Below are 26,764 nucleotides of genomic sequence, written 5' to 3' on the forward strand. Positions count from 1 at the left end.
TATTGAACCTTGACATATGTATTTGAGAGAAATAATATATCTTGGCAGTTTAACATTTGAGCTTCGACTTTGTCTGCATTTAAATCCTAATTCACTAAGTACGCAAATGTACAGAAACTGCTTCTCTAAGCCTCAGTTTTGTGATCTGTAAAACAGGGTTGCTGAGAGGCCTAAACTGAGGTAATGTGTATGAAGTACTGAGCACAGGACTGGCATGGAGTAAAGTAGCCCATGACTGCAGGTACTTAATATCAGAAGGAAGCAGGGCTTAAAGTCTAACTCCAGGGCCCATGCTGCCTGCTTTTCATATAATCCTGAAGTAGGCAGAGTTTTTCCTTGCTATTTTAAAGAAGAGGAATTAGGTTCAGAAATATAAAATGACTTGCTCACCAACACCCAGCTGTTAAGAGTCAAGGCTGGGGTTGGAGCCAAGTGTAGCTTTACTTGACTTCCCAACACTGAGCTGCCTGTGTTAATCTGTTAGTTTCAGGCAATCTTCTTTCTTCCAAATTCGTGATAAGCTCCTCGGAGCCAAGCAAAGGCACTTCTACTTTGCCTGTATTTCCCAGATGGCCTGGCATGGTCTCGCTTGTGCTGTGTTCTCAATATGCCGTTAGTAAAGAAAATCCTTGCTGCCCTTGCACAGCCTTGCACTCAGCTCCCTAGAACCAGCTATGGAGGACTGAGAATCCTAAAACAGAAGGAATACAAGATAGGTCATTCCAGAACTACCTAACAATTTTATGCTTATTGTACTCATAAGAATTAAGCCTCAAACACTAACTCAAGGTGTTCCAAAGAAAGCTGAATGTCTTACAGGTCCATCGCCACAGATTCTTCAGTAAGTAAAGAGTGTATAAAAGAGAGAATAAAAAGAGATAATCTATTAGAGATGAAAAGATTCATAAGAAATATCAGTCAAATGTAATATTTGGACCTCATCTGATTCCTGTTCCAAAAACCAAATATTAAAAGCCATTTTAAAGACAACCAGGGAAGTCTGAATATAGGCTTGTCATTAAATCGTAATTTGGAAATATTTATTTAGGTATGATAATATTGCATTCCTTTTTTATAAAGTCTCTATTTATTAAAAAATATACCATGAAGTATTTATGCATGAAGTGATATAAAATCTAGGATTTAAATACTTCAGCAAGGTAGAGAGGAAATACTCCTGGGGGGAGATTGATAAAACAATATCGGCAATGTTTATAAATGTTGAAGCTAGGTGATGGGTGCATAGGGGGTCATTATACTATTCTCTGTATTTCTGTTTGTTTAAAAATTTACACAATAAGAAGTTTTTGTTAAAAAAGGAAGGAATGGTGAATCGCCAGCAATCTTCTGTTTTGTTCTGCAACTACTTGTCTTCCACGAGAGTTCAGTCTCCTTGACGACATGAAAAGTCATTCTCTTCCTAAGGTTCCTAAATGTACTTGTCCAAGTGAGGTCTAAGCAGCTGTTGTGAGGACAGCTCACCTGGGCCATTCCCCGGTCCCTTCTGAATCAGGCTGCTTCAAACTGACCTTGTCACTTTCCCCCAAATATGCACACTGTCTCCATAATCTCATCTCTATCTCCTGTCTGCTGCTGTAGATCAGAAACCTCAGCACCACCTTTGTCTCTTTCTTCTCCTTCAACCCCTAGGCCAGGCAGCCAATGCTACTTTGGAGCATGACTCAGATGACACCTTTCCTCTCCATTCTGACTGCTCCAGCTCTGGCTAAACCTCAGCACCACATACTTGGACTATGGCAGCAGGCTCCTGGTGGGTTCCCTTATTTCAACCTTTTTCCTTTCTGTGCAAACAGCCGAACTTTCCAAAACACTAGACCACCAAGCTTAATGCTTTTACTTGGAATCACTCATTCTGAAACCCATTTGTTAAATCCCTGTATCAAATAGGATGCTCAGGAGTTCTTATGGTTAAGCTCCACCTTACCACCTTTCATAGCTCACTGAATACCTTCCTTAATCATTTCAGAATAAATCTGGTCACAGTTAGACTGGAAGCTCAAAGGGAAAGAGGCTTGTCTGTCTACCCCTATATCCCGGCACTTAGCATCATGCTTGGCACACTGTTGTGGGTGCAAGTAAATATTGGTTGAATGAAAGAATAGATTTATTAATGAATAAATTCTGTGAAAAAAAATCATTTTTTTTTCCCCTTGATGTGTGCCTATGTGGTGCTTTCTTCAGCACAGGTCCTAATCTTTTCAGCACAGCATACCTGCAGTCCATGATGACCAAATCTTTAAGAGCCTCTGGAGGGAGACATAATCTCCTTACAAAGATAATTTTCAAGTAAAATCTAAATAAAAGAGATTTTATGGTTTCCCTTCTCCCACATACACAGTGTAAACAAACCTCTATTTATAGGTCGAGTAACCTTAGCTTTAGCTCTGACTACACATGAACTTGGTCTACCCATCCATGTCTCTGGTCGTCAGTTTCATCATCAGTTAAACGAGAGGGGTAGTTGGGTAATCAGTGTGATTCTTTCAGTTATAACCTTCTTGGTACTTTCCTTCATAGAAGTCACAATGCCGTGTGCCCAAAATGTCATATTACCTAAGTATAGAAAGTTTCCCTTTATTACAAGTTCCAATTGCTAGCCTGATGCAGAAGTCAGACTCGCTGATATGAATGTTTCTCTCTGGAACTCACCTTCTTATGGAGTCACCTTCATCCCTTTGCTTTACAAACATGTCTCTCCTATAAGCCAATTCAATGAGGAACTTTTCCCCTTTATTGTTGACACAGTATCTCTTTACGATGGTAAATTGTGCATCTTTTCAGCCTGTCTTCATAACCATTATGTGATTTCATGCCCAGGGCAACCAGTTGAGACAATCAGGTAGGGTTTATAGTTGGTGATATGGTTTGGTTGTGTCCCCACTCAAATCTCATCTTGAATTGTAGTTCCTATAATCCCTACATGTCGTGGGAGGGACCTGGTGGGAGGTAATTGAATCATGGGGGCAGTCACCCTCATGCTGTTCTCATGATAGTGAGTGATTTCTCATGAGATCTGATGGTTTTATAAAGGGCTTTCCCCCCTTTTGCTTGGCACTTCTCCTTGCTGCCACCAGGTGAAGGACATGTTTGCTTCCCCTTCTGCTATGATTAAGTTTCATGAGGCCTCCCCAGCCCTTCGGAACTGTGAGTCACTTAAATCTCTTTCCTTTATAAATTACCTAGTCTTCAGTATGTCTTTATTAGCAGGGTGAGAATGGACTAATATAACTGGTTTATCATTTTGCAAAAGCATCTGTTGGATAAGCAACAGATTTACTTGTTGCTTGGTCTTCAGTGTGTTAGCAAGTGGAAGGTAGTGGTACCTAGTCTCCAGATGTCCTAAATTCTGGTTCTGGAATCTTTAACATCATTCCATCATGCCCTAGGAACAGGCAGCAGGACAGCTGTGAGGGTAAGGAGAACTGGGGTCCTTGCTTTTGAAGCCATCTCAGCAATCTGGGAATGGGCAATGAAGCGATGGCCCAAATAAGGATGTATGTAGATCACAAGAAGCCCCCAACAACAGCTGAAGATGACAGTCTCCCTCAAGTCCAGATCTGCCTTGTAGCCTGAAGACCCTGATGATATTGTCCTAATGGCCTGGGAGCTGGGCCACAAAAAGGCCCACTGGCCTGGATAGTTCCTCCAGAACACAGAAGTAGAAGGAACATGGGCTTCGGGGTCAGACAAAGGGCTCAGATCCCACCTGTACCCCTTTATAGCTGTATAAAATTAGGCCTGGTCCTCATCTGTAAAGTGAGGAAGACACTACCCATTAAGGGTTTTCTGGGAGTATTAAGGGAAATAGCTTACTTGAAGTGGCTAGTATGGTGCTAGGCTTAGTAATTTTCTTTTCCCCTACCTTTTAGTGTCTCTCTCTCCTCTCCCATGCAGCCCTGTGGCTGGTGACACAAGCAAGTGCTCAATGTCAATCATTGTTTTTAAGAAATTTCCAGCCTGGGCAACACAATGAAACCTCATTTCTACAAAAATTAGCCAGGCGCGGTGGTGCATGCCTGTAGTCCCCGCTACTCAGGAGGCTGAGGTGAGAGGATCGCTTGAACCTGGGAGGCGGAGGTTACAGTGAGCCAAGATTGTGCCACTGCACTCCAGCCTGGGTGACAGAGAGAGATCCTGTCTCAAAACCAAAACCAAAGCAAAACAATTAAAAACAAGAAAGAAAGAAAGAAACTGAAGGGCCCCTGAGGGACAAGGGGATCAAGGAGCCAAGAGGAAAAGACATGCTGCAGAGGGGATCCTACCATGTGAAGACACAAAGCGCATCTTTCCTGAATGTGCCTGTCATTGCATGAGTCCTGGGGCTGACCCAGCATGTGGCCAACGGGCCTTTGCTGGTAGAAATACAGACCAGTCTCTCTCTAGAAAGGAGCCAGGTATAGAGCAAATAGAGGGAAAAGGGAGGTATTTTAAGGATGATTACAATGTATTCTTTGTTACACAGTTGCCAAAACGGTCTGCAGTTACCAGCAGTTGGAAACAGTTTGTGGAGTAGCCATGTAAGTTTTTTTGCTAATAAATTTTTAATCTTGGTCAAACGAACTTAGATTTAGCTAATCAAAAATAGGCATTGGGGCTGAAAGGAGTAATTTCGTGAGAATTCTACTTCTATGGAATTAGATACTGATTTCCTTCCCTTTTGCACCCAAGACCACAAAGCCTAAGGGTCTCTAAACCAACATCACTCCTCATCTAGTGGCAGCTATGCGCATGAGCACGGCCTCCGAAAGCATGCTGTCAGATGCCGGGTGTGAAACTCTGGCCCTTGGGGACTGATAAGGCTAGCACCAAAAGGAGCATCCACCACTGGTAAGAGTAGCTACCCATGGTAGCTACCCATGGCTGACCCAGGGTTTCCTCCCTCTGGTCTCCAGGTCTAGCCTTTCCCTTCCTTGACTGTCCTCTTCCAACTTCCAAGTGAGGGCTACTCACCCTGCAGATGCCTTGTAGGATATGACTGACTTCCTCTAGGCATTCTTCCTTCACCTCCAGGTCTGCATTAGGAAGCCCTGCTGTGATCTCCCATAACGGCCTATTCTTTCTCCATTCACGCACCTATCATACTCTCCCACAGTGGTTCTCAAACAGGGGCAATTTTGCCTCTAGGAAATAGTTGGATGTCAACCTAGTGTCCAGATTGAGAAATCTTGCTCTACTGTAATTGTTTACTGGTTTCTCTTTATCACGGTGGCTACCTTGTTCATATTTATATCCCAAGTACAATGCCTGGTACATTCTAGGAGCTCAAAAGAAATACCGATTAAATGACTGAATGACCATCTCCATTCCACATCTCTGGTTTACTGCTAGCTTTTGATCCTGACAACCTGTACTTGGCTCTCTGTCTTACCCAGCACCAATTCTGTCTTACCCAGGCCCTCATCATTATTCTACTGTACGACACAGAGTGCAGGTCATGGGTGATAGAAAACTAGGGCCACCTGCAGTAAAGCAGAGAACAGAGCACCTGGGCTGCAGGGCTAGGCGGAGTCAAGACCTCAAGAAATAGAAGAAGGCCTGAGACAAATGAGAGCAGGGCCAGACCACCAGGCAAATTGGGCAGTGGGACTGTGCAGCTAAAAGCTCAAAAGCTCATTAGTTTTCAAATCCTTCACGTGGCATTTATTTAACTAACGGACACTGAGTGTCTGTTTCTGAGGCTGCAGGATTCTTTTCCCCCTTTAGTGAAGTAACGTTGTATGATGAATCCTTTCTTGAAACTGAGTCTCTGCCCATTTGTTTCTTTGTGCTTTTGCTACTGAGTTCACACGAATTATGATAAGCTTATTTTACATGATTCTAAGGGGCTGGTAATGCTCAGTAATTTCAAGAATGAAACGTTCACAAAGACTTTCAAAACAGTGATGTGACATGGTTTGGGAATTCAAAATCACAGTTATTGAAAACATATTGTTTGATTTATTATATTTTATATTTTACATACATATTATAATTTATGTTTAAATAATGTACTGCAGGGAGATGGAGCTGGGCAATTTTACCAGGCAACCAAGGTTTAGGGGGTTGCTAGACTTTCGAAAGTAAAAATTAGTTGCTTTTAACAACAGCCCCATGATTTCACCCTTGAATTCCTTTAGAACTCTTGGATGAAGGCCAACCTGTCCCTGTGATTTATCCATATCCAGTTTGTCAACTCAGTCTAGAACATTCTGTTCATTTACTACTATTTGATCTAGTACCTCTGCTTCTAAAGATGGTTTTGATATATTTTTCTGAAAAGACTAAGGCAAATAATTTATTGTGTCTGCTGGCTCCTTTTTCTATCGCCCCAGGAGTATTCTGAGCATCTGCAAAGGTTCTGCTGGATCTTTGCCTGGTTGCTTCACTTTGATTCCTATAAAAAGTCTCTCCTATTTTGCTTTAATGTCAGTTTCTTATAGAATGCTCCTTAAATTATGTGTGAGCCTTTTTACCGGGCTTTCTAGGTGGGTTTCTCTGGTTTTCCAACTGAACTTCCTATTTTTTCCAAAGATGTCCCTTCCTTATGAAGGAATATGCTCTTCCGTGAGCAATCCTCTTTGCACTGTATCTGTAAATAATAATTATGATCCCAACCTCCAGAGCTATAAGGGCAAAATAAATTAAGGCACATAAAGGATTTCACACAATACCTGCCACAAAGAAAGTGTTTAGCGTTGGCTGTTGATTCTTACTTTATTGGACAAAGAAGGTGGGGTAGGGAAAAAAACCTAGTTCTTCTCACCTGTGCCTCTCAAAAAGATGTTTAGAATCTTGTCATATCTTGTGTTTCCGAAAAGGTGTTTGGTAGTTAACCTTTTAAAAAAATTAATTGACAAGATCCTTGAGGCTTGCTATTTTTCATAATTACTATTCATGCTTTAAAAATTCTCATCAGTTATACATTATCTTGGTTTTCCGTTCCTTGCATCAGGCCATTAATCTTACATTTCTTAGGGTTATTAAATTACAGTGGCTAACACACAGACACCTCCCTGTACCTTCTACGGTATTTCTTTTTCTTTTCTGCTATAAAATCATTAGCACAGGAAGTGATCATTTGTCCTAATTCATTCCAGGGAGGTATTTTGCCAATCTACAAGTGAATAAACACTCTCATTATTGCTAATTGGCCTGATTTTTTTTTTAGCTTGGCCAGTCCTATTCCAGTTTCCAGCTCAATCTCATTATCCTTGTCAGGTGGCCCATAACCCCCTTCTATTGCTATATTTTCCATTAACTATGGACTATTTCCCTATTTCCACCCACTGGGCCTCTCCCGATGGCATTTTTATGCTGACGCTCCTTGGATTTCTTCACTACTCTAATACTCTATTTCATGACCGTGGCTTCTTACTCTTCACTGACAACTGTCTCAAGAGCATTTTCAATTCTTAAACTCAACAGTCTTTTTTTCTTTGTACCCCTGTCTCCTGCTGTCACTAGAATACTCAAATTCCACCTGTCTCTTAGGTACTATAGACTATAGCTATATAATGAACTATAGATATCTTTCTCTCCCCTCTCAATCTACTCCTCGCACCCCAAAGAGCCTAAGAAATTGTGTTGTAACCAACTCTGCAGGTGTTGCTTATGCATACGGAAGTTTGAAAAGCACGGGTCTAAAGCATCGTTTACTGCTGAGGGAAGAACTGAGTGTTAAGACGCCATGGAGGAGGCTTTTCATTGTTTACCCTTTTTATACTGTTTGAATTTTTTTCAACCATGCACATGTCTTACCATTTTAATAGAAATAAAAAGAGTAAACAAGTAAAACCTTCATCAAGATCACATTAAGAAGGAAAAGATAATTCATGGCAACTGTTCCCAGATGTTCCTGGCAATTGTTCCTCAATTGTTTACCTGAACAATTTTCCCTCTGTCCAAAATGACAGATGAGGAGAAAGAAGACAGAATGAGGATAATGTAATACATTGACAAAAAATTCTATTTTGTTTCGGTCTTCTGAAAACATTTTAGGAAAAGCATTTGTAACAATAGCTTGTCTAGATTCCCCCAAAATAGGAGAATGGACACAGCACAATTAAGAGTCTGCATGTTTTAACTCTTGGAATGATTTTCTTTTCCTAAAGATTACAGCTACTCTCACACCTTCTCAAATTGAGGCTTAAGCCAACCTTATTATTAGCCATCCCACTAAAAGAAAATACAATGGTTAAAATGCTAGATTAAAGTAATACAAAACGCAAGAGACTGCTGCCAGTCTGTTTCCAAAAAGAAAAACAGGACGACATGGACTGAAAGGGCTCACTGAACAAAAACAAGAAGAATCACTGGGTGCATAGACCTTGTCTCACTCAACCAAAGCTGGAAAGTCAGAGTCCCCTACGTCTAATGAAAACATTTAATTTCCAATAAATTAAAGTGACCAGGAGTCCCTGCATCTATCCATCTATCACAACAACCACAGACATTCACTTCTACCAAGACACCCCACACCTTCCATAAGGAAGGAGATATGCCAAATGTTCCCTTTCCACACTACTTTGTACAGGAAAACTGAGCCTGTGTCAGGACACTGACACAATTTCTCATGTTATTTTTCTGAGGGTTGTTATCCATCTCTCAGGGTTGTAGAAGGAATGAACACTTAATTGAAAATTTTAACCCTAATACTCATAAAATATCATATGCTCTTGAAAAGGATTATGGAAATTCACAGATAGAATTATGTGAACCATTTCAAGAGTAGTCTTCATAGCTTGAATTCCTTAAACACAGTACTTTGCGATGAAGTTAGCCAAATACAGAGAAACAAAACAGTTTTCAAGTTTTATTCTGGGTTATTTTTAACTCCATTTTTTTAAAGAAAAGAAACAGAATTTGGAATTGAGTTGGTGGTTAGCAGAAAACTACTCCTTTCAATGACCTCTTCTTCAGCTAATCTTATCAAAGGTCTAATATCCTTTTAATGTTTGTGAGTAAATGACCACTCAGATAAACTGCATTACCTTTCCCACAAACTATGGACATTTACACTGAATATTTTTTAAAAAGCATATTTGAAACACCAAAAAACATGTAGTCCATTTTAATCAGGGATGCTATCAAATGTTTGCATTTAAATCCTGAGTATAGTTTTTTCCTCTTAGAAATTAGTTCTACTTCAGGATATTCCTTACTAGTATTATAATCACAAAAGCCAAAAGGTGAAAAAGAAAGCAACAAACCAAATCTGCAAAAAGAAGAGCAACTTATTCAAAAGCAAGTATCCTGAAGAATATAATGAGTGAGAAGTTTTCATCCCATTAAATGTTAATACACAATATACCATAAGCCATTGCAAAAGGAATGAAAACCAACATCTAATAAACTCTCAGGATACCTATAGAGATCTTGTAGATTAACATGCCAAAAAAAAAAAAAAATCTCAAAGCTGAAATGCACAGCAAGAAAAATTATTTGTATCTCTATAGTTAAGCATTTTGGGTTAAAACGTTTTAGAAACTTTCTTAACAAGGAAAGAAACTTCTCTGATCCTCTTTGTAAAATGTCTCAGAGGAATTGTATTTTGGCTAACACTGCACGATGGTGCTAGTAAAGAAACAGTCCCCAGGATTCCATGCATTAAGAACGCTGGGAGATTTCTTAGACAACAAGAACCCTTACCTGGTCTTCTTTAAGCCTCCAGCATCCACATCCATCCTTTAACAAGGTAAAATTGGGTACCCCAGAGAGCGGGAAGAGCCAACCAACCTTCAAGGCAGCTGAGAGCGTGCAAAGGCACAGCTGACAGCCTGTTTCCCTCTCCTGGGGCTCTCTGCCTAAGAGGCTGCACAGAAACCAAGCCTGGTGCCAAATCTTAATCCTTTTGCAGAATCTCACATGGAGCTGCCTCACCTCTTCCATTCCTGCAAAGTCTCTTCCTGCTGCACTTCCTTCTGAAACCATTAATCACCACAACGACCCACTGAATGAAGCCCAATTCAAATCGTAGTGAAAAATCCTGCAACATGCAGGGTGATGAGTGTTTACATTAGCTGAAATGAAATGATGTAATACCCAGAATCGAGGGAGGGCTGCAATCCAGAGTCAGGGCATTGCAAAAACCTCTGTGAAATACAACTTTTCTACATTTAAAAAAATGCCCTTGGGTTTTAGTAATCTGGCTTCTGTAAATTTAGGATTACTTGGATTTTTCTGATCTCATCAATTTGTTTTCCAAATAGAAATTCAGAACTTCCCAATTACTCATTGTTTTAGTCAAGGTTTTAAAAAAGGGTAGCAAATAGAACTCAAAGTGTATGCATGTGCGAAGAACCCAGTATCAAGGGAATAACAAAAGAAGGCAGCCATCCAGGCATGTGGGCACCTGCCACGCTGCAGAATAGCAGAGCCTCCCAAAGGTTTAAGTGCCTTCAAAGTCAAGACAACTTCTAAGAGAGGCAGTACTTGTTTAAGCCAGCGGTCAATTTTTCTTCCTATAACTGATGATGAACAAGAAAACCCAGGAGTTCCTAGCCCTATATATTGATGGGCAACTGCTATTGATTACTTTAGGATCTTGTGGTCCACGGTTGGGGTGAAACAGATGTGAGAGGTCATGTTACTGTTGGGTGAGGGGCGGGGTGAAGGGAGGGGTAAAAGTCTGTCAACAGCACCTGCTTGGAAGAGAGACCAGGTAAGGCTTCATGGCAGATTAGAGGTTAGCTTGAGACTAGTGGAGATGCCAGAGGCAGAATATTTGGTTTGGATGTATTACAGATCATAACAGTAAATTTTAAGAAGTGTTTATCCTGTGCCAGGCAATGTGTAAGCACTTTCATGCATTATCTCATTTAACCCTCACAACAATCCTATGGGTGGATACCATTATTGTTCCTATGCTACAGGTGAAGAAGGTGAAGCTCAGAGAGGTCAAGCAGTGGTAAGCTGGTAAGTAATGGTACCAGGTTTGTCGGGCATGCTTCCTAACCACCAGTTTGTATTGCTTATGCCAGCTTTGTGAGATACACAACCACAGCATGCTCAGCACTCCACAGAGGGACAAAGTGTTGCTGCAAAAGGGTGTGCAAAGCATGTGTTGTGGCTCCCCAAGTGCATATCCTAAATTCTTAGCTACCATTGTCCAGAAGTGCCAGTATCCAGAGCTCTTAGCCTAAATGCAAGGCCCTTGCAAGGAAGGTGGGACCTCCAAATGTAGGGGTAAGTACCAAACATCACATGAAAACAGCTCTGGCCTGGCCCAGTTCTGCCATGAACCAATGACTTTAGTCAGTCCATTTCCCATTTTGAATCTCATTAATATTAGGAGGTTGGGGCCAGGCAAGGTGGCTCATGCCTGTAATCCCAACACTTTGGGAGGATGAGGTGGGAGGATGGCTTGAGCTCAGGAGTTCAAGACCTTCCTGGGCAACATGGTGAGACCCCCCCCACCCCTGCCTCTACAAAAATTAAAATTAGCTGGGTGTGGTGGTGTGTGCCTGTAGTCTCAGCTACTTGACAGGCTGAGGTAGGAGGATAACTTGAGCCCAGGAGTTTGAGGTTAAAGCTGTGATCGCACCACTGCACTCCAGCCTGGATGTCAGAGCAAGACCCTCTCTCTACAAAAGAAAAAGAAAATTAGGAGGTTGGACTTAGATGGGCTCTAGGGTTCCTTGCAGAATACATTTTCTATGATACATGATTTTTCTTTTTCTTTTCTTTCTTTCTTTTTTTTTTTTTTTTGAGACAGGGTCTCACTCTGTCATCCAGGCTGGAGTGCAGTGGCGTGATCACAGCTCACTGCAGACTCGATCTCCCAAGCTCAAGTGATTTTCCCACCTCAGCCTCCTGAGTAGCTAGGACCACAGGTGCAAGCCACTACACCTGGCTAATTTTTTAAAAAAATTTATAGCCACAGGGTCTCACTATGTTTCCCAGGCTGGTCTTGAACTCCCGGGCTCAAGTAATCCTCACGCCTTGGCCTCCCAAAGTGCTGGGATTACAGGCATGAGCCACTGTGCTTGGCCAGCAAATGATTTTAAATAATGTGACTTCTGGGTAAGTTAGTTTTTTAAATCAGAATTATGCATCCAAATGAGAATTTGCTCCAATATTATAAGAATACTAATCACCTCCATTTAGGCACTATGCTTAGGGCACTATGTGAATATTCCACTTGTCCTTATAATAGCCCGAGTAAGGCAAGTATTATTACCTCTATTCCACAGATGAGGAAATGAAGGATCTGAGGGAATGAATGATTTGCATAGGGCCACACAGCTGCTCAAGGGGACAAATAGGGATTGGAGCAAGACCTGTGAGATTCCGCAGCCCACTGGGCTGCCCATCATTCCAACAGTGCTCCTGTTACTCAGAGCAATCCTGAGACACCTCTTGGATTCCTTTCAATTCAACCCATACATTCAATTATAATAAATACACATTTTGAACATCTGCTCCGTGCTGGGCACTGTAGAGAGTGTAGACATATGGGCCTATCCTCCAATGCCCCCACCCTAGTGGGGAAAACACAGGCAGGAGGAGGTAATTCAGTTGCAAGAGAGATTGGACAGTGTTTACAACAGAGATATAAAGGACAATGGAAGCTTGGGCAAGTGAGAAATTGCTTCAAAATTATCAAAATTACTGCTAATATGCTCAGTGGTCATAAATATCCATCTTTACAGGGTGGATGTAATTTTGGCTCACAAGAAAGTCAGAGCCAAGACTGGAATATAAAATGGGTCGTCAAGCTGGGCAATACCATTTTTGGTCACAAGCTAGGTGTGGCTATAAAATAAAAGTGAGATAGATTTTCCTGTGTGACCCAAATCAGCTCCAAAGGCAATTCCTAAAGGGCAGTTCCAAAAATGTTTCAAGCAATGATACCATCTCCAGATAAAAGAAAGAGCCACCCAAAGCGATTCCAAAACACAAGGCTTCCCCAGCACAGCACTTAACCACACCAGAAGTCATGGCCTGTGGAATAATCACATGCCTGCCTGCTCGCTGTGAGCTCCCAATCAGCAGGTCCCCAGTGAGCTTGCTTGCTGCTGTACCCCCAGGATCTGGCATCGTACTAGGCACGGGGGGTGACTAAGAGATACTTTTGAACATGCAAATTCTCAACTATTTGTTTCTTAAAATTGTCTTACTACTTGGCCACATCTAGACATCTGCATATTGACTGTGGGCACATTGCCAGTTGAGCACAGTGGCCAAATTAAGACTATACTTACCCAGTCTGTCTTCCAGGCCAGGCCCTGGGTGATCAGCCTGCTTGTGACAGGCCACTGCAGTTTCCCATCCTGCCCCTGCTAGTGGCCGTTCTGGCATTCAGGGCTAAGAGAAGTAAGTGCAGAGCACTGAATATTCCATGGGAACTGTTTAGGATTTGTGGTCAAATGGGCTGACTAGTTCCTCCTTTAGTGCCAGCCCTGGAAGTCAGGCAACCCCTGGGGAATATTTCTACAGACTCATCAGGTAGGCAGGGTGCCTCAATGGACATGTGGAACACCCTGCAGCCCAGCTGGCCTCCTAACAGACCCGTCTGCAGGAACTCAGGATGACTCCTCCAAGCACAGCTCTACCTCCATACACATTCCAAAATACGGACTGCCTCTGGGACTCCACAGATTCCTCAAGTCAGTACCGGAGTTCAGAGTAGATCTCAGGATAGTCAGAAGCCAGAGAGGGTTTTCCTGCCTTCTATGGTCATCAATTCTCCCCTCCTCCTCCTTGTCTTTCTCTTGGTTGTTTGACTTTGGTTAGCTTACTAGTTAGCCACATAAACAAGCCAGTACCAGATGGGGCAAAGCCACCCTGCCACTAGGACCCCCGAGGCCAAAGGAATTTTGTGGGGTCTAATGTCCCCCCAAATCCTGCCTATCCTCATTTTAAAATAAATACAATAATAGTACCCCCAAACACAAGATTGTTGAAAGAGAAAATATATATAAACCACTTAGAACAGTGACTGGTCCAGCGTAGGTCCTTTATACATTTTATTTGTTACTGTTGTTGTAATTTCATACTCACTAGGAGCGGAGAAGGGGCCAGATGATGGGTGTAGCTGACAGTGAGGGGGGGTATTCATGCATTTCTGCATTTATTTACTATGTCATTCTGCATGGGTGATTTATCCTGTTTAATGCCACAAATTGATTTGATGTGGCTTCTCCATTAAAGTACATAAAATTAAACAACAACATTCAGTTTTAAGACAGGTTTTGAGACCTGACTTGTTTGAGGGAAGCCACAATTGCTGGTCACTGCATTTAGCTCTGAGAATCTTGGCAAATGAAACAATAACAGAAATACCCTGAGGTGTATCATTGGCATTGTCCAATCAGAAACAGTGTGAAGATTCAAGCAGCAAGAGAAATTTTCCCTGGCTCCAAATTTTAAGAGGAATTTAAAGCTGGGATGTATGGACACCAGACAAGATAAAAGACAAAGCCACCTCTTGACTCACATGAAAGATGCAGAGACATGACTTACAACGGCCCTGAGGGCTCACATTAAACTGTAGCTCAAGGCAAGTGTTTATGGTTTCACAGAATGTCAGCACAGGAAGGGCCTCTTAGTCTAGCCCCCTGGTTTTACAGAAGAAGAACAGGTGGCCGGGATGGGGGCCTGAAGAGGCAGACTAAAGAGGACCAGACTCAGCTTCCAGTCCAGTTCTTCCCTACCCCAAACTCTTGCCCTCTCCCCTCATTTCTTCCACCAACAAAAGGAAGCTTCCCTCAGGCCCTTCCTCAGGGGAAATGGCAAAGCTATGGCAGCCCCTCTCACACTGTGGAATCCCTTTTCTTTAAACTGGGTCAAAAAGAAATTTGAAAAATATTTAAATTTTCAAAGTCCAGACTGGAGAGCTTCCAGGTGGCTTTAGGAGGCTTGGCTGCACGGAGCCACTCTCAATCTAAACTGTTGGCAGCTACTGCTGGTTGCCGAAGCGCACTCCTTACCCCGAAGTCCAGCTTTAAAGGATTGTATGTTCTAGCAGCTACCATTCTTAAAAGCTTTCTAAGCACCCCATGGTGCTAAGTGCCCTACGTGATAGCCTCCTTTAATCCTCCCAATAATACTATGTGGAAGGTTCTATTATTAAGCCAGAACTTGAACCGTGTCCACTGAGTCCAGAGTCCAAGATCTTAACTACAAACTCTCAGTTACCTTCACAGAATGAACGTCTTTGCTAGGCAAGAAAAAAGTCGGCTAATCGTTACTGGCAACAGGCCCCTGTTGAAGCAATAAATTTTCCGAGGCCAACACTTGGCAAATGTCATTCAGACTGTACTTGGTTATCCTGAATTTCTGAGAGACTCTCTGGAAAGATGATCTTAAAATTAGGATAATTCTTTAATTGTGGCATACTGAGCACAACATCAAAATGAAGCCTCCGAAGTCCAAGCACACACTATACCAAACAGGAAAAATACTTGTAGCGAATCAGAGAAAACTGATGTTGGCTATCTTCAGGCCAGAAATGAGAAGGGCTGCACAGCAGGGCAAATGGGTGTGCTGGGTGCAGGTTCTGGTCCGTCACATGCTAGGGTGGAACCCTGGGCAAATGGCTTATCTTCCCTAGCCCTCAGTTTTCTCTTCTGTAAAAGGAGATGATAACAGTGCCTCCTTCATAGACTTGTTTGGGGAACTGGCAAGCATATGCTGTGGACCCAAGAAAAATGGGCTGATGAAAACGACAGACATATTTAGACATCAGAATACAGATTAATTATTGGAATCAGTAATATTAAGGGTCTTTAATTAGGTACTGCTAAACATTTGAGGCAAGGTCCCATTTTTCACACACACCCTGATGTTATTTTATCCAATACACACCTTTCCAATTCACAAAGTAATTATGGTACCATACATTATGGGCTCAACTTAATTCCTAACAGCACCGTTTATTGGCAACATTCAGATTCTTGACCAAGAATCTGATGCAATGCAAACAGAGAATGCAAACTCCAATTCTCTACGATTCCTTCTTACCAGGAGCTTGGTTGCAAAAAGAAATAATCATAGAGAACGGCCAAAACGATGTTCAGCTTAAATATTCCTCTTAAAATTTAAAATTACACCTTTTGATCAAGTCAGATCATCAGAAAGCCACATACCTAGAAATCTCTGTAGTGTTACTTCACATAGAATTGCTTTTAATGAATTTGTTCAAATGTTTTGCCATTGGTTTTTCTATAATGTCCTGTAGTTTTCAGTGAATACGTCTTACATCTCTTTTGATAAATTTACTCTTAAGTATTTTATTGTTTTGATGATATTATAAGTAGAATCTTTAGAAATTTTATTTGCAGATTGTTCATTGCTAGTTTATGGAAAAAATTACTAATTTTTGTGTAGTGATCTTGTATCCACCCACTGGCTTTTATTGATAGAAATTACAAATAACATTCATTCATTCAAAAATACATTATGAGCACCTATTATGTCTCAGACACTGTGGTGGGCCCTGATATATGATGAAGAACACAATAGATATGGTGCTCACCCCTCAAGGAGCTTGAGGTAAAGTAGGGGAATGCAGTCCCATGAGGTGCACTCCCACCACTGAGAAGATGCTGTAAGCACTGTCCCTGTGATTGCACAGGGTCCCTCTCTGGAGGCCAAAGAGCAATTTTCTCTCCAGTCTCAGGAGCAGGAAGCACTGCGTATCCCCCTAGCAACCATTCTATTTTCATCTCGTGCCCACTGTGAATTGTAGAGCTGGACAGGTTTTCTTTGCTTCAGTTGCTAGGAAGCTTAGGATTATGTTGTGGCCAAACTCTAGCCAATGACACTAAGGCAAGAATTATTTTCTGTTTTACCATATTTATTTCTCTTTGTCCTAATTTTCTCATCTTCTTATTTCACCTTGTTTTAGGCCAATCTTTGTAAGGTGCCTCAGGTTTTTCATAGAGAGAGGCTGGGAAGGAAGGCATTGCAGTTACTTGTTAATATTCCTCAGAATGTTAACTTACTATGAAGATCTACTCCCTATAGCTGAAGTTCCACTGAGATGTGATTATATTACCTGAGTGAATGCTTATATTATCTGGAATAAGAACTGTTTCATACTTATAAGGTTCTTTAATCTCCTCTTGGCAGGTCTAAATTAAACAAAGTCTATTAGTTTTCTCCAGACACACTGGAAGTGCTTCTCTGGCATCACTTCAGTAAAATTTCATGCCTGCACAAGCAGGCAAGGTGGAAGGGGATACCTTTCCCCCAAGTCATCTGAGACCAAGAGGCAGTATAGGCAGTTAGACTCTGAAGTCACTGAGACTGGGGTTTGACCCCAGGCTCTGTTATTTACCTCCTAGCTGTATGATTCTGGAAAGGTTACTTAACTACTGTAAGCTTCGGTCACCTCATCTATAAAGCTGATATAGACCTACATTATTGATTATTCATGTAATCAAGTTAAACAAGGTTTAGCAAATGCCTGATGACATGTCTATTTAATACCATACTAGAAGTACTAGGCAGTGTAATAAGACACGAAAAACAAGCCAGTGGTATAAAGATAAGCAAAAGAATAAATATACTCAACTGCATACTGCAGCTTGGTTAAAATAAATTAGATTTCTACCTAATTACAAAAATAAATTCCAAATGAAAGGTTAAAATGTAAAAAACAAAACATTTAAAACATTTTGATGAGAATACCTTCACAATCTCAGCATAAGGGTTTCCTAAAATATAAAAAGCAGAAATCTTAAAGAAAAATGTTCATCAGATCACAAAGACATTTAAAATTTCTACACAACACATGATAATATAAACAAAACTAAATGAAAAGTTATGGATTAGAAGTTGGTATTTGTAACACATATTACAGGCAACAGAATACTCCAAATATACAGAGATCTTTACAAACCAAGAAGAAAGATAAATAAATAGAAAAATGGCAAATAGATAAAACAGAAAAAGATATAAACATGTAATTCATCGAAGCAGCCCAGATAGCCAACAAACATTAAAAATGCTCAACTTTACTAGAAATCAGTTAAATATTTAAAAAAACAAGAGTGAGATAACATTTCCCACCCATAATCTAGCCAAAATGTCAAGTTTCCTATTTACTTTCATTTGCAGGTATTCCAACAATTCATCTGGCAATTGTCCACACAGTGGTTAGCTCTGAAGGGAGAGGAGAGAGTGGGAGCCTCAACTGTTTCTGTAACATTTTATTTCTTTGAAGCAAACATGGCAAATGTTTCCACCTGCAAGTCTGGGCAGTGGGTACGTGGCTATTTGTCATAAGCTCCTTGTGCTTTCCTCGTATTCTTGAAATATCCGTAATAAATAAACACAAGCAAACAAACTATCTCTGAAACAACTTGTTGATATTAAGAAACAACAGAATAGAGAAGTGCCTTAATAAGTCTGTTTTTGAGAGCGCAGGCTGGGCCTAGAATGGGAACAGTGTAAAGGCTGGGGAACGGGGCCAGTGAATGATGTGAGGAAACATACGTATTTTAGTAAAAATGTAGGTCTGGAAAATAAAGTCTAAAAGCAGAGAGGCTGACAGGGAATCCAGAGAAGTACAAGCCGCATTTGTTCATTCACTGCACAAATAGTTATCGCACTGAAACATTTTACTTGGTCCCTGGGCTAACAGCATATCCAATCTCATGGTAGAGACTGACTTATGAAATAATCACAACTAATAGCTGATCTTAGCTAGGAGAAGGGGTGTGGTGGTCTAGGAAGGCTTCCTTTAGAACATAAATTGAAGTTAACAACCGGGTAAAAAGCGGCTGGTAGCTACGAAAGTGTGTCCCAGACAGAGGGACTAGCACATACAAAGGGCCTGAGGCAGAGAGGAGTTTCGACCTGTGAGGTGTTCATGCAGAACCTAAAGACACCTCAAGGTTCAGGGGTGCTGTGAGAATGGGCATTAAAATGAGGGACTAAGGGGAGTGTACTTAGGTCTTTCTCAAAGACCAAAGAACCAGAGAGAACTCATCAAAGGTGAAGGACCGTGGGTAAAAAGCTGAAAGACAGCTGAAAGTAACAATAAAAGCCTACCAAGCCAAGAAATAACAGGAGTAGTTAACTGGCTTGCACACAGTTCATACCCTGGGATTCCCCATCACAATAGTAAAATCAGCTATAAACTTGAAATGTTAAAACAAATCAGTAGATTGAGTTGCAGAGGACACAGTGGAGAAGAAACATCAGAAACTCCTCCAAGGAAGGAATATGAAAATTTCTTGCATATGCTTTTTGGAGAAACCTCGAGAGCTAGGAGGCAGCAAAGGGAATCATGTCAGCAACAGCTAAAAAACCAACATAGAAGCATCCTTCCTGGACTTTACCCCAGGCTAAGCTTGTCACACACAAAAAATTCAGGAGTCAGAAATTCCAGTTGGCTTGGGGCAAGAATTTTTCCTGGGGGTTCTTGAATTGGCTCTGCTGTAAATAATAGAAGATAATATGTTTTTAAATTTTTTTTACATTAAATTGAATTTCTTTTTTAAAATTACACTTTAAGTTCTGGGATACATGTGCAGAACGTGCAGTTTTATTACATAGGTATACACATGCCATGGTGGTTTGCTGCACCCATCAACCTGTCATCTACGTTATGTATTTCTCCTAATGCTATCCCTCCCTTAGCCCCCCAACCCACGACAGGCCCTGGTGTGTGATGTTTCCCTCCCCTTTCATAATGAAAACCGACATCTTCTTGGGATTAAACCAAAAGAAATAAATATAACTCGATGCTTTTCCCTAATTTCATGTCAATTCCAGGCTCCAGGGAGGACATTAATGTTTCCTCATTTCAAATAATGCTTAGTTCTTTGGTGGGAGAGCTTTGTGACCTCAGATTTGCTCCAATGCTTTCTCTTAATGTTGTGATGAAAACATCCACTTGACTCAAGTGTGACATTTGCCTATTTGCTGTCAAGTCCAACTGTAGCCCCTTGAGAGAAAAAGCATGGCTACCAATTACAATTTAATTAATTTAATTACAATTTAATAGAAATATTAAAACTCTGTCCACATGGGGGAAAGTGAATTCTAATTACACCGGGGAGGGATGTAGCACATACAACTGCAGATTTGGGTTCTGCCTCTTCCCAGATGTTACTCTGCACACATCCTCAACTTCCAGAAGCCCATTCCCTGCAGATAAACTAAGATAAAAAGACTACCTCCTACAAGTATTGTTGTGGAGCTCAGATTTGGTAATGTTTGCTAAGCATGAAACAGAGCAAGCATGCAAAATGTTTTAGCTATTGCCAGTCTTTTAAAGAATGAGCAGGCCAGGCATGGTGGCTCACGCCTATAATCCCAGCACTTTGGGAGGCCAAGGTGGGTGGATCATGAGGTCAGGAGTTCAAGACCAGCCTGGCCAAGATGGTAAAACTCATCTCTACTAAAAATACAAAAATTATAAGGGCCTGGTGGTGGGCACCTGTAATCCCAGCTACTCAGGAGGCTGAGGCAGAGAACTGCTTGAACCTGGGAGGCAGAGGCTGCAGTGAGCCAAGATTGCACCATTACATTCTAGCCTGGGTGACAGAGCGAGACTCTGTCTCAAAAAAAAAAAAAAAAAAAAAAAAAAAAAAGAATGAGCAAAAAGTGATTTTCAAGACCATGCTTCATGTTTTGTGAGGGGCTAATTTGTATGGAAAAGCACAAGGCAAAAATTGTGACCTGAAAACGTGCAATTTTTCTTTATAGGACTAAAATCACCTTTAAAAGGGGGTTATAGATGCTGAAAACAAAATCACTGAAGTCACACAACCTGCTCATTTCAACATATAAGAATTATTAAGGACTAAATGCTGCACATCACTATAATATTAAATTCCTGAGGCTGCCATTCTAATGCAAACAAATCTATCAGATAGCAATGTTTGCCAAAAAGCTGAAAGAGCTTTGGAATTCAATTCAGATATTTTTAAAAAGTCAATAAGGTGCCATATTATGTAACTACATCATCAGAGACTGAGACAGTATCCCATAATCAAACAAAGATTTCTGCAACAGATGTCTAAATATTCACATTAAATGTAATAAATAAAGACTAGCCTCACACAAGTTCAAGTAAGGTTTTGCCACCAAATTCTGAGTTTGCTGTTAATTTTTAAACTTTGTTTTTAGGTCTTTTGCTTTTTGGAACTGTGAATTAGGGATTCTGGGTGTAAAATAGCACTTTTTACTTTTAAAATAAAGTCCCTATCCTCAGATATTTTAATTTTGTGTCTTTATCTCATGGAAACAAAATCTCAAAGTGCACAAAGATGTAAACCAATATTTATTCCAATACTTGTTTTTTTTTTGTTTGTTTTGTTTGTTTTTTTGAAACAGGGTCTTGCTCGGTCACCCAGGCTGCAGTACAGTGGCACAATTATAGTTCACTATAGCCTTGAACTCCTGGGCTCAAGTGATCCTCCCGCCTCAGTCTCTAGAGTAGCTAGTACTACAGATGCGCACCATCACGCCCAGCTAATTTTTTTTTTTGGCAGACTTGGGGTCTCACTGTGTTGCCTGGGCTGGTCTCAAACCACTGGCCTTAAGTGATTCTCTCACCTCGGCCTCCCAAAGGGCTGGGATTATAGGTGAGATGAGTTGGAAACAACCTTACGTGACTGCCTGTAGGAAAACATTAACACAGGATGAGAAATTCACACTATAGAATACAGTGCACCATTGCAAAGAATGAGGTTACCTAGCAAAGGGTTTCTCAACCTCAGTACTAAACATTAGGGGCTGGATAATGCTTTGTGAGGTGCTGTCCTGTGCCTTGTGGAATATTTAGCAACATCTCTGGTCTCTACCCACTAGATGCCAGTAGCATCTCATCACTCCAGTTGTTGACAACTGAAAATGTCTCCAGACATTGCCAAGTGTCACCTCGGGGGCCAAACTGCCCCCAGCTGGGAAACACCAGAGCTAATCACATTCACGGGCAGCCCCAATACACTCAAAAGTGCAAAAAGCAAGACAGAGAACAACATTTGTTACATAATGCCAGTTTTATTTTGATGAGATATATAGTTGTTTATGTTATAGAAAAAGTCTGGAGAGGTATGCAAAAAACGTATGTTAATACAATGAGAAGGTGGGGGAACTGTGGGAGGCTTTCCTCTTGTACTTTATCCATTTATGTGCTGTTTCAGCTTGGTAGATTTTAATTTCAGAAATGTAGTTTCTGAAAATAAACATGATACACAATTTGACAGTAAAGACAAAGGTTTAAATGGGTGGGACAGGAGGAGTAAAAGGATGTGTGGTCAGGATAGGAAAAGCCCCCCTCGAGGTGGGTGTCCAGCAGAGCTCATGGGACACCCATGGCTGCCAGCAGCTGCTTCCAGCACCCTGGCCTTCTAGGAGGCTGAAACCATTATCTGACCATCAGACTGGAAGTATTCCAGTCTGCAGAGTAACAGTCCTCCAACTGAACACTCCAAACATCTCCTGAGGTTTTTTATTTTTTTCCTTCACGGCAGAAATTAAAATCAACAAACCCCATGTGTACGTCACCATAATCAACAAAGCAGCCTGGAAGCTCCAATACTGCCAGTATTCAGCTGAAAGAGCAAGTGCTGAAAGATTCAGTTCTATTTCCACCTACTGGCAGGAAAAAAGACAACCACGCACAGCTCAGAAAAGGCAGCACAACCTCCAATGCTCCATTCACACTGACCCCTCCAACCGTGGAAGACCTTTGTCCTCTGAACTTGTACTGCAATGAAGCAACATCTCAGAAATCACCTGACGGTAATGTAAGTGTAACTAGATTCAAAACATCTTGAGGTGTCAATCAAATCAACCAGGGTACAGTTTTTATACCATCTGTCTTTACTCTAGGCCGAGAATTTCCTCAAGAAAACATATAATAACCTCCTACTAAACACTCTTCTCCCTAAGAAGGATATCCCGTGCCCCTTTGATTTATTTAGTTCTTTTATGAGGCTCTCCAGAGCGATCGCAGAAGCAGCTTAGCATGGAGGTAAAACACACACACACACACACACACACACACACACACACACACACACACGCACACACACATACACAGGCCCAATGGTCAGAAAGATGAATTTGGGTCTCAGACTTTTCCACTGACTAGCAGTTGGCCTTGAGCACATCACTTAACCTCTCCAAGGTGCCATTTCCTCTCCTGTAAAGTGGGGATCCTAATAGTACCACCTCACAGGGCTGTTGTCAGGATTAAATGAGCTCATGTATTCATATGGTACTTGATGCATAGGAAATAAACATTAGCTGTTTTTATTACACAATAATTCCACTGACTTCCACCCATTTTCCATCTGAAAAACTGAGGCAAAGGGTGATACTCAAGAGCAAGGAAACTCTGAACAGCAGAACGCATTCTGAATGTGACCCAGGTCATGCTGCAGGCCTCCCCAAACTCCCTGCCTTTCCCAAGTTACTCAGGAAGAGGATATCATCTGTTGTCATAACAGAAATGCCAGCATATTTGTCTCATGACATGCATATTTCCACTCAGATGATCCAAATATTCCCTTCACTCAAACAAAGGTAGCCTCCGCTCAAAACAGCTAGACACCAATACCAATGCTTTCACCCAATGTCACTTTTACTGTAAAGAACAGAATGCCAGCAGTTTAGTCAGTAGAAGTCAGCAGTAGAATTCAATCTTCCAATGTGAATGACTCCCTAAAGCCACATTTACAAATTTGTCACCTAATTTTACACCAATTATGTGTTCTCAAGTAAACCAACATGGACATTAACCTGTTCAAACAAAATGAAAATTCTACTAGCCCAATATTTTTTTGATGTCTTATTGATGTCAATCATTCGGAAAGGATGCATCTGCCACCTACTTTGCATTAATGGAGAGGAGAAGAAGGTGAAAAGACACGTACTGCCCTCAAGGAGCTCCAAGTCTAGCTGGGGACATGGGCATGTCCCCGACTAGTCATTCTGCTAAAGGTTCAAAAACAAAGTGCTATGGAACTGAGAGAAGAGAGAGACTAATTGTGACATTGAATGTGGGGATTCCGGAAAGATCTCACAGAAAGGTAATTCCTGTGCTAGTTCATGAAAGATAATAATTAAAGCCAAGAAGAGAAGGGGAAGAAGGCAGGCAGAGAAGGGAATCCTAAAAGGCAAGAGCAGAACCCCAGTCACATGAAATCCTACTGACATTGTAGAAAACATTATGTATAGACCCATGCTTGCAAGGCATAAATTGTCCATTTGATGAGAGGACTATAATTGATTGACATGGCTGTCTCACTTAATATTATACCAATTATTCTTTAAAAAATCAATACTAAGCTCTGGAAAATGGATCGTGCAAAATTGGGATTTGAGGAAATAAAGCAATTAATATCATTAGTAACTGGACCAATGACACCTTTTAAAAGCAAATATATTTAAGCATTGTTAAGAGGGTTTTAGTTTATCACTATGAATGTATGTTCTGGCAAGACAGTATCATGTAGCATTTGAGTAATTATATTAATGTTGTTATAAATGGCTGTTTACATTTCTGACTTAAAAAAGATACTCATAAAGCAGTTCCATTTATAAAAATCTCCAGATTGACTAAACTCAGGACGTGAATAGAAAATGGATTTCACGGGGGTAGGTTCCAAGATGGCCAAATAGGAACAGCTCCAGTCTGCAGCTCCCAGCATGAGCAATGCAGAAGACGGGTGATTTCTGCATTTCCAATTGAGGTACCACGTTCATCTCACTGGGGTTTGTCAGACAGTGGGTGCAGCCCACGGAGCAGGGTGGGGCATCGCCTCACCCAGGAAGTGCAAGGGATTGGGAATTCCCTTTCCCAGCAAAGGGAAGCTGTGACAGAAGGTACCTGGAAAATTGGGACACTCCCACCCTAATACTGCACTTTTCCAACGGCCTTAGCAAACGGCACATCAGGAGATTATATCCTGTGCCTGACTCAGAGGGTCCCAGGCCCACGGAGCCTCACTCACTGCTAGCACAGCAGTCTGAGATCTAACTGCAAGGTGGCAGCAAGGCTGGGGGAGGGGCATCCGCCATTGCTGAGGCTTGAGTAGGTAAACAAAGCAGCCTGGAAGCTCCAACTGCGTGAAGCCCACCGCAGCTCAAGGAGGCCTGCCTGCCTCTATAGACTCCACCTCTGGGGGCAGGGCATAGCTGAACAAAAGGCAGCAGAAACTTCTGCAGACTTAAACGTCCCTGTCTGACAGCTCTGAAGAGAGTAGTACTTATCCCAGCACGGAGTTTCAGATCTGAGAACAGACAGACTGCCTCCTCAAGTGGGTCCCTGACCTCCGAGTAGCCTAACTGGGAGACACCTCCCAGTAGGGGCCGACTGACACCTCACACAGCCAGATGTCCCTCTGAGATGAAGCTTCCAGAGGAAGGATCAGGTAGCAACATTTACTGTTCTGCAGCCTCCACTGGTGATACCCAGGCAAACGGTATGAAGTGGACCTCCAGCAAACTCCAACAGACCTGCAGCTGAGGATCTTGACTGTTAGAAGGAAAACTAACTAACAGAAAGGACATCCACACCAAAACCCCATGTGTACATCACCATAATCAAAGACCAAAAGTAGATAAAACCACAAAGATGGGGAGAAACCAGAGCAGAAAAGCCGAAAGTTCTAAAAATCAGAGTGCCTCTTCTCCTCCAAAGGATTGCAGCTCCTCGCCAGCAGTGGAACAAAGCTGGACGGGGAATGACTTTGACGAGTTGCGAGAAGAAGGCTTCAGACGATCGGTAATAACAAACTTCTCCCAGCTAAAGGAGGATGTCCAAACCCATTGCAAAGAAGTTAAAAACCTTGAAAAAAGATTAGACGAATGGTTAACTAGATTAACAGTGTAGAGAAGTCCTTAAATGACCTGATGGAACTGAAAACCATGGCACGAGAATTATGTGATGCATGCACAAGCTTCAGTAGCTGACTTGATCAAATGGAAGAAAGGGTATCAATGATTGAAGATCAAATAAATGAAATGAAGTGAGAAGAGAAGTTTAGAGAAAAAAGAGTAAAAAGAAATGAACAAAGCCTCCAAGAAATATGGGACTATGTGAAAAGACCAAATCTACATCCGATTGGTGTACCCGAAAGTGACAGGGAGAATGAAACCAAGTTGGAAAACATTCTTCAGGATATAATCCAGGAGAACTTCAGCAACCTAGTGAGGCAGACCAACATTCAAATTCAGGAAATACAGAGAACACCACAAAGATACTCCTCGAGAAGAGCAACTCCAAGACACATAATTGTCAGATTCACCAAAGTTGAAATGAAGGAAAAAAATGTTAAGGGCAGCCAGAGAGGAAGGTCGGGTTACCCACAAAGGGAAGCCCATCAGACTAACAGCGGATCTCTCGGCAGAAACTCTACAAGCCAGAAGAGTGGGGGCCAATATTCAACACTCTTAAAGAAAATAATTGTCAATCCAGAATTACATATCCAGCCAAACTAAGCTTCATAAGTGAAGGAGAAATAAAATCTTTTACAGACAAACAAATGCTGAGAGATTTTGTCACCACCAGGCCTACCTTACAAGCCTTCCCGAAGGAAGCACTAAACATGGAAAGGAAAAGACACAACATACCACAGTCTCTGGAACACATTTAAAGTCGTGTGTAGAGGGAAATTTATAGCACTAAATGCCCATAAGAGAAAGCAGGAAAGATCTAAAATTGACACCCTAACATCACAATTAAAAGAACTAGAGAAGCAAGAGCAAACACATTCAAAAGCTAGCAGAAGGCAAGAAATAACTAAGATCAAAGCAGAACTGAAGGAGATAGAGACACAAAACACCCTTCAAAAAA

General features: G+C 41.4%; 1 protein-coding gene across 6 annotated transcripts in view; it reads right to left on the reverse strand.

The window, feature by feature from the left end:
• Positions 1-26,764, reverse strand: part of LOC105480004 (phospholipase C epsilon 1) — a 348,142-nt gene that overhangs the window by 233,936 nt on the left and 87,442 nt on the right. The window contains exon 1 of one of the 6 annotated variants that reach the window (XM_071069467.1): positions 9,649-10,217. The exons of 3 other annotated variants lie outside the window; for them this stretch is intronic. In XM_071069467.1, the coding sequence (XP_070925568.1) occupies positions 9,649-9,930 (282 nt within the window). In that variant the 5' untranslated portion in view covers positions 9,931-10,217. Of the gene's footprint in view, positions 1-9,648; positions 10,218-26,764 lie in introns of those variants that run through there. 2 more of the 6 variants (XM_071069468.1, XM_071069470.1) reach the window with 2 other exon arrangements.

This window comes from Macaca nemestrina, chromosome 9 (assembly GCF_043159975.1).
Source record: "Macaca nemestrina isolate mMacNem1 chromosome 9, mMacNem.hap1, whole genome shotgun sequence".
Lineage (NCBI taxonomy): Eukaryota > Metazoa > Chordata > Mammalia > Primates > Cercopithecidae > Macaca > Macaca nemestrina.